This window comes from Vigna umbellata, chromosome 7 (assembly GCF_029865625.1).
Source record: "Vigna umbellata cultivar VRB3 chromosome 7, Vumbellata_1.0, whole genome shotgun sequence".
In the NCBI taxonomy this organism is placed as follows: Eukaryota; Viridiplantae; Streptophyta; class Magnoliopsida; order Fabales; family Fabaceae; genus Vigna; species Vigna umbellata.
In genome coordinates this window covers 18,974,367-18,991,419 of record NC_142171.1, presented here as the reverse complement: position 1 = coordinate 18,991,419, position 17,053 = coordinate 18,974,367, and the positions used below count along the sequence as shown (strand labels likewise).

Sequence of the window (17,053 nt, the reverse complement as noted above, 5' to 3'; positions counted from 1 at the left end):
AATCATATTTGGTTGTTTATCTAAATACTTTCTTACTAGCTTTATTCTTTGGATTCTACCTGGAGTCTTTATACTTAAAATTTTTCTAAGTATTATCCATAATTTCTAGGATCAAATTCCTTCAAATTATTAAGTGTTATCAAGTATCAAGTGGATAAATGGCTCGTTTCTTTTGTTCAGAAACGTGGATGTATGAGTACTGCAATATGTTCCTTCCTATCTAATGAGTGATGGACGTTCCTTAAAAGTAAGAGAGTGAATACAGAATGAAAATTTGATTAAGAGAAATTGTGAATATGTGCGAATGGTGATTTGAATGGATTTATTGGATTGGATTGTGAATGAGCGTTCCAAGGAGGAACGTCTCCATGTTGTGAATATGAGAAGTAGTGTAGTATGACCATGGATAAGCTACTGATGGCTGTTCATCCTGATATTCCGTGATTGCTCATCCTCATGTAGAGGAGAGTAGTTCATGCGTGGGAATGGCAGGAGGCCCTAGTCCTTATAGTACTTGGGCTGATAAGGGTTAACCTCGGGTGGCAGCTGTTGAGGGTATCCCAGTTACTACATCACCCGGGTGCAGGAACGCCTGTAGATACATGGATCATACAGTCCGGACAGTCTTTAATTATGAGAATTTGAATGAGTTACTGTATGCTTAGTTATGTGTTTAATGTTGTATGAACTGTATGACTGATTTTATAAGTTAAATTATGTTGATTGTATTGAATTAAATTACCTAAGCTTACCCTTGCAAATTTCCTTGTGTTGTCTACTGTTTCTGTATGTCCGTCTTGTCAATGCAATGATCATCCGTTGTGGATGTGAGCAGATGGTGAGGCACCCCTGGAATCAATGCTGGAAGAAGAAAATTTGGAGGATGCCAACCTTGTGGAAGTTGAAGTTAAATCAGAGCAGTAGGGATTAGTACTGTAGTAGCTGTTAGTTATTTTTCTGTACTGTATTTTGACAGTTCTGTATACAGTACTGCAGAAATGTTTGTCCAGAACTGTTTTGTAATTTAGTTGATTTCTGAACACTGTAAACGTTGCTGTTAGTGCTGTTTAATTTTGAGCAGCTGCTGTAAATATTAAGACTGCACTGTATTTTCTGTAAATGTGATTAGTTCTGATTAATGGTAATTACTATTTATTGGGATGTTACATATATATACCACCTAATTTGAGCCAAACTGAAGAAAAACCCCAACACACTACTTCTACTACTACAGTTTCATTTGAAAATAGCAACAATCGCAACAGCGATCCTCGTATGTGGTTTAATAAACTTCATAAGGCGTTCTTCTTCTCTGCCACTCCCTCCCGGACCAAAGCCCTGTCCTGTTCTCGGGAATTTCCCACACATGGGCCCAGTGCCTCACCACTCCCTCGCCGCCTTGGCCCGCGTTCACGACCCGTTGCGTCCCGGATTCGTCGACGTCGTCGTGGCGGCGTCCGCGTCGGTAGCCGAACAGTTTTTGAAGATTCATGACTCTAATTTCAGCAGCCGGCCACCGAACGCCGGAGCCAAATACATATCCCATAACTACCAGGACCTGGTGTTCGCTCCCTATGGCCCGCGGTGGCGGTTGCTCCGGAAACTCACCTCCTTCACCTCTTCTCCGGGAAGGCCCTGAATGTATTTGGACACTTGCGTGAGGTGAATTTTCTGTTTCCACTGTATACGTAAACTATACATACGTAAACTATACATACATATATATACATATATATATATATATATATAGATATATACATACATATATATACATACATATATATACATACATATATTATATATATAATATATATATATATATATATAATATAATATATATCATGCATATTTCTATTTTCATGTAAAAAATTATTTTATTTTTCTTCTATGAATATTTGAGTTTATAAATTTTTATGAATTTATTTGTCACGCCCCAATAATTACGCTGCTTAGTCACCTCTCTGCTTCCATTAATACCCCGTGACACGCACACCCTTCCATTAAAACGCACTCACTTTCACATTGCATGCATGCTGACAAGTGTCACTTTGGAACGTTCCAAATAGTTAGTGGAATCCAAGTGGCAACGCGTGGATGGACGTTCGTCCTACGTGGGGAAGAGAAATTAATTCTCTGAAAAACTCTTCCCTTTCCCACTGCACACTTCATCTTCTTCCTCAAACCCTCTGACTTCTCAAATTCTCTACCTTCTCTCTAGAACCTCCATTCTTCTCTCTACCATAACTCACGTTCTCCTTCTCCAATCCAATTTCAGAAACCGTAGAGGAGATCCAGACGTCCTAAGCTTTCCATCAAACCGAACAGTTTTGGATTCTGAAACGGGTAAGTTTCACGTCCTTAACTGCTCTTCATTTTCCTCATGCAAGCCTCGTTTTGAATTGCATGCACCTTCTCTGAACCATTATTTGGTTTTCTGTAATTTTAGTTTAAGGAAATTTGGGTTGAAACGTAAAGAGTAGAAGAGTTTATACTGGGATCTGGTTTTATTTTGAAGAACGAAAGCGCAATCCGGGTAAGGGAAGCTTATTGGTTTAATTCATGTGATCTCTGTACTGCATGTGCGTGTGTGAAGTTTGAAAATATGATTATGATTCTGAGATGATATATGAAAAGTGATGCATGTATGTACTGAGAATTTTATGCTGGTGTATATGAATGATCTGAAAAGTTGTATGTTATATGATCTTGGTATTGAATGATTTGATATGGTGTTTAATTCAAAGCTTGAGAAGTATAAGATATGTTATGATATGATTAAATGAATGTGAGTATACTGGAAAATTTGGTTACTGTATGTGGAATTTAAATCTGAAAATACTATGAAAGTGAACGTTCGTATCGGTACGGTCATTGACCGTTCGGTAGTTTTGGTGAATTCCTTGAAGTAGTCGAACCCCTTTCATTTGGAAAGGATTATCCTTGAGGACGAACGCCCTCTTAAACAGCTTTATGTTTGAGCATTTGGCCAAACGTACCCTTCATGAGTGTTGAGTGAGGTTGAGAAGCTTGATAACATTCTTTGGAACACTTAGTCAAAATTTTAAGACATCAATTTTAGTTATCTTATCTTATAGAAATCCCAAACTTCTTTGCTTTTGAATCAGTGAAAGTTCTCGACCTAAAAGCGTACGTCCTAAAGTGGCGCTCGGTCTTAGACCGAACGCTCGTCCTAAAAGCATAAATAATAAGTAGCGCTCGGTCTGATACCGAACGCTCGTTCCAATACGTATGTGATAAAGAACGCTCGGTCATATACCGAACGTTCGTTCATTCTCTCAATTATTAGCGAACGGTAATAGCGTTCGTCCTGGAATTGAAATAGCGTTCGTCCATAAATCTAAACAGCGTCCGTTCAAAAGTTCTGTTGACGCTCGTCCAAGTCCTCAGTGACGTTCGTCCAAAATTCATCAAAAGTCTATTTTCACGCTCGTCATTGACTGGCGGTTGTCTCTTGAATTAAATTATGTTCGAATTCTTTATTTAAACAATTTGTGATATATCTATTCATTTGATTCATTCCAGAGTTATTGAATTTGGATTTTCTAAGTAAATTATAAATCATTCTAGATTCAGTTCATCTAACTGATTCAAGTTCGTGAACGAGCCTTCTTGATATTACATTAACGTTCGTCCTCTATTACAAAGGGGGCTGGACGTTCGTTCTTTTATGGAAGTGAAATTAAGAATGGAAGTGTGAATAAGATGAAAGGTTAATATGTGCGAACACCATGAGAAATGAAATTGTGATTGTTGGATTTGAACGAGCGTTCCAGGGTGGAACGACTCTTGGTTGAAAATTGAGATTTGTAAGTATGAACGTGGAAAGCTTAGATGGTGGTTCATCCTGATTTCCGTGAATACTCGTTCTCAAGTAGAGATGAGTACTTCATGCGTGGGAATGGCAGGAGGTCTAGTCCATAACTGTAACTTGGACAGAAAAGACTAACCTCAGGTGGCTAACTGATGAGTATTCCAGTCACTCACCTGGGTGCACGGACACCTTAGCTATACAGGATTCATACATGTCCGGACGGTCGGTCTAGTATCAGGATTTGGATGGAATTATTGTATGAATTGAATGAGTATGTTTGTGAATTTACTTGCTGTATTTGATAAGTATGAAATGTATGTTTGACTTGAATTAAATTCAATAAGCTTACCCTTGCATTTCCATTGTGTTGTCTTGTCTATGTATATCCGTCTTGTCCAATGCAATGATCATCCGTGTGGATGTGAGCAGAAGGCGATACTTCCTTGGAGCAAACACTGGAAGAGGAGGTACTTGCTGAAGAAAACTTAGTAGAAGTGGAGGTGAAGGCCGAACAGTGAACGTTCGGTTTCTAGTTAGTGTAGTTAGATTAGTGAGCGTTATGAGCGAGCGCTCTTTTTGTTAATGGTAAATAGTTGGACGTTCGGTAATGGTTTTGTAAACCGTTCGTTCTTATTCTTTTGTAAACGCTCGTATATTTATATATAAATGAAAGGCCGTTCGGCCATTTTTTTTTGCTCACTGCTTACTGTATTATTAAAACTGTTTTGCCATATTGATTAATGTGATTATTCTAAGTATATAGTTGATGACTGTATAATTTTGGGATGTTACATTATTCATTGTGTATATAACAAGGGCTTTAATTCTATATATATGAATTCTGTGTTTTAGTTTAGATTATACCTTTTTATGATGGAAAAAAGTACATGCTAGTTTGAGGAAGTTTTATTTGGATTTGAGTGGTTTAAAATGAAGAGACGTGTATGTAAGTAAAGAAAATTAATTTTGTAAACCTTATGCTATTATTGTTAGTTTCTATTTTACTATTTTTTGAGTTATTATTCTTAACTCTATGTTTTTTTTTTCTTCTAATTTTTTACAGAATTTAATTTAAATTACATATTTTTTTTTCTTTCAAACCAATATCTTTTCGCTTTTGACTTTTTATTTTATATTTTATCTTAGTCATAAAAACTTTTCACATGATTTAAGCAACAAGTTTACTTTTTTTTTTCAACCCAGATATTAAAAGTGTCGACGATTTTAATGTCAAGGCACAATTTATTTTGTAATTTATTTAAAGTAACAACCAAATCAAAGTGTGGGTTTTAATATAAGGCTAATTTAATTCATAGATATGGAAACTCTCCTTGATCTAGAAAACTCTTTTCAAAGCTTCTCAATTTAATATCACTTATTGCATATTGTCAGGCCTCGAAAAAAAAAAAAAACGTGGCAGTTGGAGAGCGCGCCACCTCAGCGACGCACTTGGACGACAGCAGTGCCCGACATCCACTAACGAGCGCCAGCTGTTGCACGTGGAGCTGAGTCAGGAATTGGAAGTGGAAGACACGTGGCGACTGCGGAGTGGACGTCCAGAATGGACTGTCGAGAATCTGGAGTGCAGGACGTGCGTCCAGTGTGGCTGAGTGGGAATGTGAGTTGGCTAAGTGGAGAGTGCGCTGGACGAGAGTGGAAAACGAATCTGAGAATTTCTGAAATATTCTCCACCCTCTGCACGTACACCATTTTTCATTCCTAAGAATCCAAGTCTCTCCTCCTTCTCTCTTCATTTTTCTCTGCACCTTCTCTCTAAGAACCACCGTTTCATCCCCTCCAATTCTGGGTTCCGGCACTGTAAAAGGACGTACGGCATTAAGGACTTCCAGAGAAGACGTTCGGTTGGCAAAGCTGGATTGTGGAGCAAATCTGATATTGGTGATTGGGGTTCGTTCTTGTAGTTGAATTTACGAGCGTTGACGTTAGGAGATTCCGTAGAGAAGAAGTATTTTTGTGCATTTGTGGACGTTCGTCATCTCCAAGTAAGGGAAGCTTATTTAATTTAACTAATGTATGTTGTGTGAACGTTCGTTATTTAGCCGTATGAAAATAATGCATGATGAATGATATGAGTGAATGGTATGAACGTTCGTTATTTGATGGTATGAGTATAATACATGATATTTGATTTACTGAACTGCATGAACGTTCGTTTTTCTTGGTGAAATGAGATGTGTGAATTTACATGAGATGGCCTGTATGAAATGTGGAAATTGATGATTGATATGAACGTATGAAACTAAGAGATTTTGTATAATGTAGAATGAACTGGAAATGTAAATGAATATTGAACAAGAACTTCCCCTATGATTTTTACGTTCGTACTGAACGGTCTTTGACCGTTCGGTCTCCCTATTTAACATTCAAGAGATGGGATTCGTTCATTTGGAATGATCCCTGGTCGAGGACGAGCGTCCTCATGTTAAAATGATTCATTTGAGCGTTCGGTCAAGTACTATGTTTGGTATTCTTTGATAAAAATTCCCTTCAGTTATACGCATATATACATAATAGTGTATTTTACCGTTCGTAAACACTTCTCCGAAATCAAAGTCCATTATTTTAAAGGCTACTAGCGTTCGGTCTCACTCTGAACGTTCGTTCTGGATGCTCAGTTTTGAACTGAGCGTTCGTCCCAAATGGTCTCGGTTTTGAATTGAACGTTCGTCCTTGAGCGTTCGTTTGGTTTTAAATTTTAGTTGGAAAACTGTACTGTTTTATTATTAACTGTGATTTTCTAATTATATGGTTTTTACTGTATTTTTGGGATGTCACATTAGTGGTATCAGAGCAGTTTTGTTCTTTTAAGGACATTGTAGGTTGTGAGTACACCATGCTTGTTTTGATGTGTGCTCAACGTTCTTTATTGAGTATTTCAGACTCCTTGAACTTAATTAATGATCGTTTTCTCTGTTTCTCAGAGAACAAATGGCACCAAGACTTCCTCCTCCTCCACCACCGACCAATGAACATGATGCGCCCAACAACACCAGGTTGTTGGAATTAGTGATTGAAAGACTACAAGAGCAGAATGCTGTTTTGATGCAGCAGAACGCGGCTGCCTTACAGAGTTTGGAGGCCGCTCGTGCAAATTCTGAAGCGACTCAGAGGCAACTGATGGAGATCCTTGCAACTACTAGGGGTACACCTGGAGCCTCCGCTTCAAACACTACTCATCAGACCGAGTGGAGTTTGGAGAACTTTTTGCAACATCGTCCAGCGAAGTTTGATGGAAAGTGTCCTCCTGATGGGGCAGATCAGTGGCTGCAGGATATGGAGCGTCTCTACGACGTCAAGGAATGTCCAAACGATCGAAGGCTGGCATTCACTGAGTATTTGTTGACTGGAGAGGCCAGTCATTGGTGGTCGAGTACGAAGATGTTACTGACAGACTCTCACAGCCCTATTTCTTGGGAAGTCTTCAAGGAAAAATTTTATGAAGAGTATTTCCCGGATAGTGTTCGTTTCGGCAAGGAAGTGGAATTTCTCCAGCTGGTGCAAGGTAGTATGTCTGTTTCTGAGTACACCAACAGGTTTAAACATCTGGTTCGTTTTAATACCATGGCGACCAGTGAAGTATGGCAATGCAGGAAGTTTGAAAATGGGCTGAGAAGTGATCTGAAGGTACTGATATCCAGCCTTTGCATTAAGTCTTTTCCTGCCATGATTGAGAGAGCAAAAGTGTTAGAGAAAAATGTGGCTGAAGCAGAACGACTGAAGAAGCAGCAACAACCAACTAGAGGACCAATCATGTCCAGGCCGAATCTGAATCGGAACAGGTTGCCGTATGCTCGCCCAGTACAACCATCTAATTCTCAGGCTATGGTTGTTGCCGGACAGTCTGGACAGCACGGATCAGTCAAGTGTTTCCAATGTGGAGGACCACACTACCGGTCGTCTTGCCCTCAGTTATTGGGAGTGAAGTCCTGCACTCGTTGTGGAAGAAATGGTCATATAGAACGTGAGTGTAGAATGGGCGGACGAGCGGCAATGAGGCCGCCAAATGCCGGGAGAATGCAACAGGATCGGGGTGGACGAGCACAAGCTGTTGGTCGAGTGTATGCGATCACGGGCGCCGAAGCTGCCAGCTCAGGTACGCTCGTCACCAGTACTTGTTTGTTGTTTGGAATGCCTGTTTGTGTGTTGTATGATTCGGGGGCAACACACTCCTTCATTTCGAAGGCGTGTGTTGAGAAATTGGGATTAGCCGAACGCGAGATGCAGTTCGACTTGGTAGTATCAACCCCAGCGGCTGGTGAGGTTAGGACGTCTACTGTATGTGTTAAGTGTCCTATAGAGGTTGAGGGGCGAAATTATAAAGTGAATCTCATCTGTCTACCCTTGCAAGATTTAGAAGTAATCTTAGGAATGGATTGGCTGGCTGCCAATCGCATTCTCATAGATTGCGGTGCAAAGGAATTGGTGTTTCCAGACGAGTATGAAGTGGATCTATCTGTGACGCTCGGTCAATTGAAAGAAGACATCGGGGATGGTGCTAGTTGTTTTCTGATCATGACGCATTCAGACGAACGAATTGAAGATTTGAATCATGAGCGACCGTCTAGTAAATCGAATGGAGGACGATCAGTCGTGGATGAATTCTCTGATGTATTTCCTGATGAAGTGCCTGGATTACCTCCTCCACGCGAGGTGGAATTTACTATCGACTTAGTGTCGAATGCTGGACCTATCTCTATTGCACCTTATCGGATGTCGCCAGCAGAGTTAGCTGAACTCAAGGAACAGATTGAAGAGTTAATGGATAAGCAGTTTATCAGACCTAGCGCATCACCTTGGGGAGCGCCGGTACTCTTAGTGAAGAAGAAGGATGGTAGCTCTCGTCTTTGCATTGATTACAGGCAGCTGAACAAGCTAACCATCAAGAACAAGTATCCGTTACCTAGGATTGATGACCTACTGGATCAGTTACATGGTGCGACTGTATTTTCAAAGATTGACTTGCGTTCGGGATATCATCAAATTCGGGTGAAGGAAGAAGACATCCAGAAGACAGCTTTCAGATCTCGTTATGGACACTACGAATATGTAGTAATGCCGTTCGGTGTGACGAATGCACCAGCAGTTTTCATGGACTACATGAATCGTATCTTCAGACCGTACCTAGACAAATTCGTTGTAGTCTTCATTGATGATATTCTTGTCTACTCCAAGAGCTATGAAGAGCACGAGGGTCACTTGAGGATCGTTCTAGGCATACTAAGAGAAAAGGAGTTGTACGCCAAGTTCTCAAAATGTGAATTTTGGATGAAGGAAGTGCAATTCTTGGGGCACGTGGTTTCAGCTGGAGGAATCTCAGTGGATCCGGCCAAAGTAAGAGCGGTACTGGAATGGGAAAGTCCACGTTCGGTTACTGAAGTTCGCAGTTTTGTAGGACTCGCGGGATATTATAGACGGTTCATTGAAGGATTTTCCAAAATAGTAGCTCCGCTTACTCAGCTGACCAGAAAGGATCAACCGTTCGCTTGGACCGATCGGTGTGAAAGAAGTTTCCAGGAATTGAAGAATAAGTTAACAAGCGCCCCAGTACTGGTCATACCTGACACGGCTAAACCCTTCGAAGTATATTGTGACGCTTCTCATCAAGGTTTGGGTTGTGTGCTCATGCAAGAGAGGCGGGCAGTAGCGTACGCTTCACGGCAGTTGAAAGTTCACGAGAAGAACTACCCAACTCACGACCTGGAATTAGCAGCGGTCGTCTTTGCTTTGAAGATATGGAGGCACTACTTGTATGGATCAACTTTTCAAGTGTTCAGTGATCACAAGAGTCTCAAGTACCTTTTTGATCAAAAGGAGTTGAATATGAGACAGAGACGTTGGCTGGAGTTCTTAAAGGACTATGACTTCGAACTACTTTACCATCCGGGAAAAGCAAATGTTGTAGCAGACGCTTTAAGCAGAAAGGTAGTTCACGTCTCCTCCATGATGGTCCGAGAGTTAAGTTTGGTAGAAAGCTTTAGAGATCTAAGGTTACAATTCGACTTGGAACCGAATGTTATTAAATGCTGTACTCTTAGAATCTCCAGTGACGTATTTGACCGGATCAGAATGAAGCAGCGAGAAGACGAAGAGTTGGTGAAGATCTTGAACGCACTCGGTACAGATCAGGCCAAGGAGTTCAACACGGGAACAGACGGTTGTCTACGATACATGGGTAGGACGTGCATTCCGAATGATGGTGAGTTGAAAAGGATGATTCTTGAGGAAGGACACCACAGTCGTCTTAGCATACACCCTGGTATGACTAAGATGTATCAAGACCTCAGGAAATCTTTCTGGTGGCCGGGAATGAAGAGTGATGTCGCACGTTTTGTGGCATCGTGTTTAACGTGTCAACGAGCCAAGGCTGAACATCAGAGGCCAGGCGGTCTACTTCAGCAGTTAGAGATTCCGGAATGGAAGTGGGACGGCATTGCGATGGACTTCGTGACTCACTTACCCCGAACGGTCAGGAATCATGATTCCATATGGGTAATAGTGGATCGTCTGACGAAGAGCGCTCACTTCCTAGCAGTCAACCTGAAGATGTCAATGACGAACCTGGCTAAGCTTTACATCAAGGAAATTGTTCGTCTACATGGAGTTCCGTCTAGCATTGTTTCAGACCGAGACACAAGGTTTACCTCTCGATTCTGGCAATCATTACAAAGTGAGCTCGGTAGCAAACTTCATATGAGTTCGGCTTATCATCCTCAGACAGACGGTCAGTCTGAAAGGACCATTCAGACGCTCGAAGACTTGCTTAGGACGTGCGTCCTAGATCACATGGGCGTCTGGGATGAAGTCTTACCTTTGGTAGAGTTCACCTACAACAACAGTTTCCAAGCCAGCATTGGAATGGCTCCCTTTGAAGCTCTGTATGGTAGGAAGTGTCGAACGCCATTGTGTTGGTTTCAGGAAGGAGAAAAGGTCTTAACTGGACCAGAGCTCATTCAGCAGACGACTGAGAAGGTGAAATTGATCCAAGAAAGGCTGAAGGCATCTCGGAGCAGACAGAAGTCATACGCTGACAAAAGAAGAAGGCCATTGGAGTTCGATGCTGGAGATCACGTCTTCCTTAGACTACATCCGACTACTGGAGTTGGGAGAGCCATTCGACCGAAGAAGTTGTCTCCCAAGTTCATCGGACCTTATCAGATCTTGAGGAAGATCGGACCAGTCGCGTACGAGTTATCTTTGCCACCTCAGTTATCCAACTTGCATCCCGTCTTCCACGTTTCTCAACTCCGGAAGTACGTATCCGATCCATCGCACATACTGGAGTTGGAAGACATTCGTCTTCGTCAAGACCGTACACTAGAAATGCAACCCGTTAGAGTTGAAGATAGCAACACCAGGCACTACAAGAATAAAACTGTCAAATTGGTGAAAGTCGTATGGGATGAAAAGACGGGCGACTCTACATGGGAAGTGGAAGATGCCATGAAGGATTTATATCCTCATCTGTTTGAGAGTACGTCTTAATTTTCGAGGACGAAAATTTTTGTAGTTGGGGAGAATGTCAGGCCTCGAAAAAAAAAAAAAAAAAAAAAAAAACGTGGCAGTTGGAGAGCGCGCCACCTCAGCGACGCACTTGGACGACAGCAGTGCCCGACATCCACTAACGAGCGCCAGCTGTTGCACGTGGAGCTGAGTCAGGAATTGGAAGTGGAAGACACGTGGCGACTGCGGAGTGGACGTCCAGAATGGACTGTCGAGAATCTGGAGTGCAGGACGTGCGTCCAGTGTGGCTGAGTGGGAATGTGAGTTGGCTAAGTGGAGAGTGCGCTGGACGAGAGTGGAAAACGAATCTGAGAATTTCTGAAATATTCTCCACCCTCTGCACGTACACCATTTTTCATTCCTAAGAATCCAAGTCTCTCCTCCTTCTCTCTTCATTTTTCTCTGCACCTTCTCTCTAAGAACCACCGTTTCATCCCCTCCAATTCTGGGTTCCGGCACTGTAAAAGGACGTACGGCATTAAGGACTTCCAGAGAAGACGTTCGGTTGGCAAAGCTGGATTGTGGAGCAAATCTGATATTGGTGATTGGGGTTCGTTCTTGTAGTTGAATTTACGAGCGTTGACGTTAGGAGATTCCGTAGAGAAGAAGTATTTTTGTGCATTTGTGGACGTTCGTCATCTCCAAGTAAGGGAAGCTTATTTAATTTAACTAATGTATGTTGTGTGAACGTTCGTTATTTAGCCGTATGAAAATAATGCATGATGAATGATATGAGTGAATGGTATGAACGTTCGTTATTTGATGGTATGAGTATAATACATGATATTTGATTTACTGAACTGCATGAACGTTCGTTTTTCTTGGTGAAATGAGATGTGTGAATTTACATGAGATGGCCTGTATGAAATGTGGAAATTGATGATTGATATGAACGTATGAAACTAAGAGATTTTGTATAATGTAGAATGAACTGGAAATGTAAATGAATATTGAACAAGAACTTCCCCTATGATTTTTACGTTCGTACTGAACGGTCTTTGACCGTTCGGTCTCCCTATTTAACATTCAAGAGATGGGATTCGTTCATTTGGAATGATCCCTGGTCGAGGACGAGCGTCCTCATGTTAAAATGATTCATTTGAGCGTTCGGTCAAGTACTATGTTTGGTAGTCTTTGATAAAAATTCCCTTCAGTTATACGCATATATACATAATAGTGTATTTTACCGTTCGTAAACACTTCTCCGAAATCAAAGTCCATTATTTTAAAGGCTACTAGCGTTCGGTCTCACTCTGAACGTTCGTTCTGGATGCTCAGTTTTGAACTGAGCGTTCGTCCCAAATGGTCTCGGTTTTGAATTGAACGTTCGTCCAAATGGTCTCGGTTTTGAATTGAACGTTCGTCCAAATTGTGCTCCGGAATGAGCGTTCGTCCAAAATGGCGCTCGGTTTTGAACTGAGCGTTCGTCCAAATGGTTCTCCGAATTGAGCGTTCGTCCTACGGGTCTCGGTTTTGACTGAGCGTTCGTCCTAAAGGGTGTTCGGTTTATACTGAACGCTCGTCCTAATGGTGCTCGGTTTTGAAAGGAGCGTTCGTCCATAATGGGGCTCGGTCTTACACTGAGCGCTCGCTCAAAATGGTATTCGGTTTTATTGAAAAGCGTACGTCCAACTTCAGATTTACCACGTTCGTTTTCTGATTTTAACGAGCGTCCGTTCATGATTTTCCAGGTAAATAACGTTCGTCCAGTGAACAGTGTACGTCATTGAAATTCTGCCGTTCGTACTCTGATTCGAACGAGCGTCTTTTGGTCTCACTCACAGCGTTCGTCCTCGGTCTTAATTGTTGACAGAACGTTCGTTTTTGATGGTTTACCTATGAATGATGAAAATGATTATGAAATGATAAATAGTGGATGATGTACAGTATATGAAATGAAAGTATGAATATTGAATGAGCGTTCCGGGGAGGAATGACTCTTGGATGATTATGAGAATTTGTAAAGTATGACTGTGGGAAGTTAATGCTGGCTGTTCGATCCTGATATTCTGTGACCACTCGTCCTCACATAGAGGGGGTATGTCATGCGTGGGAATGGCAGGAGGTCCCCGTCACATATCAGTTATTTGGAAATTACAGTAATTTGGACGGAATGGACTAACCTCGGGTGGCAGCTGATGAGAATGCCAGTTACCACACCACCCGGGTGCGTGAACGCCTGTAACTACGCAGAATTCATACAGTCCGGACAGTCAGTCGTGTATTAAGTTTTATGTTAAGTGTGCGTTGAAATAAGCATGTATGTTGAATTGTGTTCATGTGTGATGAATTGATTTCATGAATTTGTATGTTGATGCATGAGTTAAATTACATAAGCTTACCCTTGCGTTTTTCCTTGTGTTGTCTCGTTTTGTACGTCCGTCCTGTCGTTGCAATGATCATCCGTGTGGATGTGAGCAGAGGGAGATGAGCGTTTGGAAGAGGCATTGAACGAAGAGAATCTGGTTGAAGTTGAAGTGAAGACCGAGCAGTGAGACGCTCGGCCAATCCTTTAATTTTTTTTTTTTTTTTTTATGTATGACCGTTCGGTGCTTTCCTGTGTGAACCGTTCGGTCAGGTTTTAATTTTACGTTCAGTTGTAAATTGTAACTCTGGTGTGGACGTGCGGCTTTATGTGTTCGTTCTTTATTGTTGTAAGACTGTATTCAAGGACGTTCGTCCTTGAGCGTTCGTTTGGTTTTAAATTTTAGTTGGAAAACTGTACTGTTTTATTATTAACTGTGATTTTCTAATTATATGGTTTTTACTGTATTTTTGGGATGTCACACATATGTTTTGTTAACATTCTAAAAAAATAATTTCAAGATAGTCCCTAAAATATGTTAAAAACCCGAATTCATATTTACAGAAGTTGAAAATTATTTTTTTCTACAGACGTACAATTTTACATTTTAGGGCAAGAAGACAGATATCTAACCTACTAGAAAAAGACGTACAACACAATCTATACACTATTTTTTTTAAGCGAAGAAAATCGAAAAAATAATATAGTTTTAATTTATTGTTCTTCGCTATAAAAATATTGATAAAAACATTTAATATTTTATCACTTTGTAATAAATATTTGAAAATAAAGTATTTTTTCAATCTATCTATTAGCATATTTAAAATAAAATAAGTTTGAAGCAAATTCAATGCTCGAAACTATTTTTTACTACAAAAATAATTACAAATATCATTAACAGTACTTGAAAAATACATGTATTAAAAAATATGTTTTGTAGTGCGAAATTTATTCTATTATTATTCTTTTTTGTAATATATCTATTAGATAATAATACTCGAAAGAAGCTTTTTTTGAACCGACCCGCTACTTTAACCTAATCACGCATTACTGACTATGCCTATTCCCACACCAGGCTCAACTTTCATTCATCACAACAAAACTGTTTTCCTTTTTATGTTTACTTATTTAAGATATATTTTGCTTATCCTTTATTTCATAGAGTAAAAAAAGGAAATTTTCAAGAAATAAAATAAATATCACTATATTTAAAATGTCAATATGTTTTTTTTCTTTACAAGATAAATATTTTCCCTAATTTAGACGAGAGAAAGTGTCAACAAACAAACCAATTTATAAAACCAACAAAAAGAAAAAAAATTGTGCTCCGTACATGTTAGCGTTCTCTTCATATACTAGTAGTTATGCGAGGCGTGTGTCATCATCATGCATGGTGTGCTCGCATCCGCTCCAATGTTTATTTGTCGGAGAATTGAACTTTTGAGACAGAAAAAATGACAAATTACGTTCATTTGACACAATTAAATAATAACATTTTCATTATAATTATATTAGTTTTTATTTTAAAATCATAATATATATTATTATATTATTAGAGTAGTATCGATATATATTTTTTGTTTGGACCGCGATATTCCAACAACAGATTTTTAACACTCTTTTGACAACGTCACGTGTCGCCACCTCATTGGTTCGTTTAAATTTTTTTTTTTTTAAAACCTATGACCGTAACCCTTATTTTGAGTGAAAATCCTAAAATACCCCTTTCCCTTTCTCTGTTCCATTGCCTTTCCCTTTCTCTGTTCCATTGCAAACGAGGTCCGTTCTCTTGAGAGGTCGAAGGTTGCGTTTCGTCTCGCTTCGTTCCATTTGCATCCTGTTGTCTCCGGCCAGTTTGGTCTCCTGTTATCGTGCGTAATGGCAAGTTCCGGTGACGATTGTCCGACGACTAAGGTAAGTGGTTTTCCATTCCATGTCGTAGCTTGGTTATTCGGTTTGGGCATCACGTAGCATGGTTATTTGATTTGGGTTAATGTTTGGGGTTCGTATCGTTGTGTTGTGGTGCTTGGGTTATTGGGTTTCGTTGTTTTGATGATTTGATTTTGGTTTATGCAGTTGAGTGTTCGTCACTCTTTTTCAACAAAGTATATATGTACTTTGAACGAACGCTTAACAAAGGAGCATCGATCATTGATTGCGACAACTCCATTTGCTTGGTTTTTAGATGTCAATGTCAATGTTAAAGTAGGTAGAAATATACTGAGTGAGTTATTGGGTAAGTGGGACGACTGTAGTAGTGGTTTTATAGTTGGGAATAAAGTTTTGAATATAAATGAAAATGATATTTATTTAGGGTTGGGACTGAGTACAGATGGTGCAAACATTAACTTAAAGGAAGAGCTGGGCAATAGTGAATGTGTGAAATACATAGGCAAAGGAACAAAGGAATTGAATTCAATATACAAAATTCTAATGCGAAAACAAAAGAAGAAGATTCCTTGTTCTCATTTTTGTAGCCTTTACCTCCTGGTAGGGATAAGTGAGATTTTATTTCCAAAACGTAGCGGGAAAGTGTTTCCCGTAATGTTTAATGTTGTTGACAACTTAAGTGCTTTGGGTAGTTATTGTTGGGGTAGTCTAGTTTATCGTTTTCTGTTACATAGTTTGTGCAAAGCTTCAAAAGGCTTGAAGAAAGGCAAAGGTATTTCAAACGTTTACGTCAACGGTTGTGTGTACATGCTGCAGGTAATTAATAGTATTTGATGTACTTACTTAAAATGTTATTTGAATTAAGTTTGTTACAAGTGAAGATGATTTATTTGTTTTAGGTATGGTTTTTTGAGCTGTTTGTTCCACCAAAAGGTCCTATTGATAAATTTCCACGAATATTGCATTGGATGAATATAAGTGTTGGAGACAAGTTCGTTAAACGGTGTATGGAGACAGGTTTGGTAAGTTGTTTGTTATCGAAAGTTTTGTTATGTTTTCATATATTGACCAAAGTTGTGTAATCTGTAATGTGTTGTTAAATTTCAGGTTGTTGACGATGTTTATGGTGGTCCTTCAACGAAGGATAAGGAGGAATACAGACCAACACCTAAAAGAAAGGATGCTAAACCAAGAGGAAAGAAGAAACAAAAAAGAGCTCGCAGAGAAACTTTTATGCGTGCCTTAGAGGAACAAGAATTTCTAATTGAAGAACTTAAAAGGAGGGTTGCAACTTTGGAGGCACAATTGGCTGAAGAGAAGGCAAGAAGGCAAAATAAAGATGACGTTGGACAAAGTGTGCCTCGTACAGAACCATCTGTGAACACTGGTTTTGTATCCCCTACTGACATTGACGGAAATGAACAACCTTTGAAGACGTATGTTAGGGTTGGATCACGAAGGCGTTACAAGGGAAGAGCTCTTAGGACTCCATACACCGGGACCGT

General features: G+C 40.0%; 2 protein-coding genes across 3 annotated transcripts in view; both read left to right on the top strand.

Annotated features, from left to right (window-relative positions):
* The first annotated feature begins 6,781 nt into the window (after positions 1–6,781).
* On the top strand, positions 6,782–13,854 carry LOC148195310 (uncharacterized). Of its 2 annotated transcripts, none has more exons than XM_088094859.1 (2): positions 6,782–7,946; positions 13,775–13,854. In XM_088094859.1, exons 1-2 carry the CDS (start codon positions 6,782–6,784, stop codon positions 13,846–13,848), a joined length of 1,239 nt encoding a protein of 412 aa, XP_087950985.1. In that variant the 3' UTR covers positions 13,849–13,854. The 2 variants fall into 2 exon arrangements, 1 of the variants encoding a protein (XP_087950985.1); XR_015780933.1 differs by lacking the exon at positions 6,782–7,946 and adding an exon at positions 10,803–11,998 and having other exon boundaries at positions 13,775–13,836.
* Positions 13,855–15,713: 1,859 nt separating this feature from the next.
* LOC148195309 (uncharacterized) overlaps positions 15,714–17,053 on the top strand; it is a 10,961-nt gene continuing 9,621 nt past the window's right edge. Inside the window, exons 1-3 of the mRNA XM_088095156.1 lie at positions 15,714–16,364; positions 16,448–16,570; positions 16,656–17,051. Coding sequence (XP_087951282.1) covers positions 15,729–16,364; positions 16,448–16,570; positions 16,656–17,051 — 1,155 coding nt within the window. The 5' untranslated portion in view covers positions 15,714–15,728. The remainder of the gene's footprint in view (positions 16,365–16,447; positions 16,571–16,655; positions 17,052–17,053) is intronic.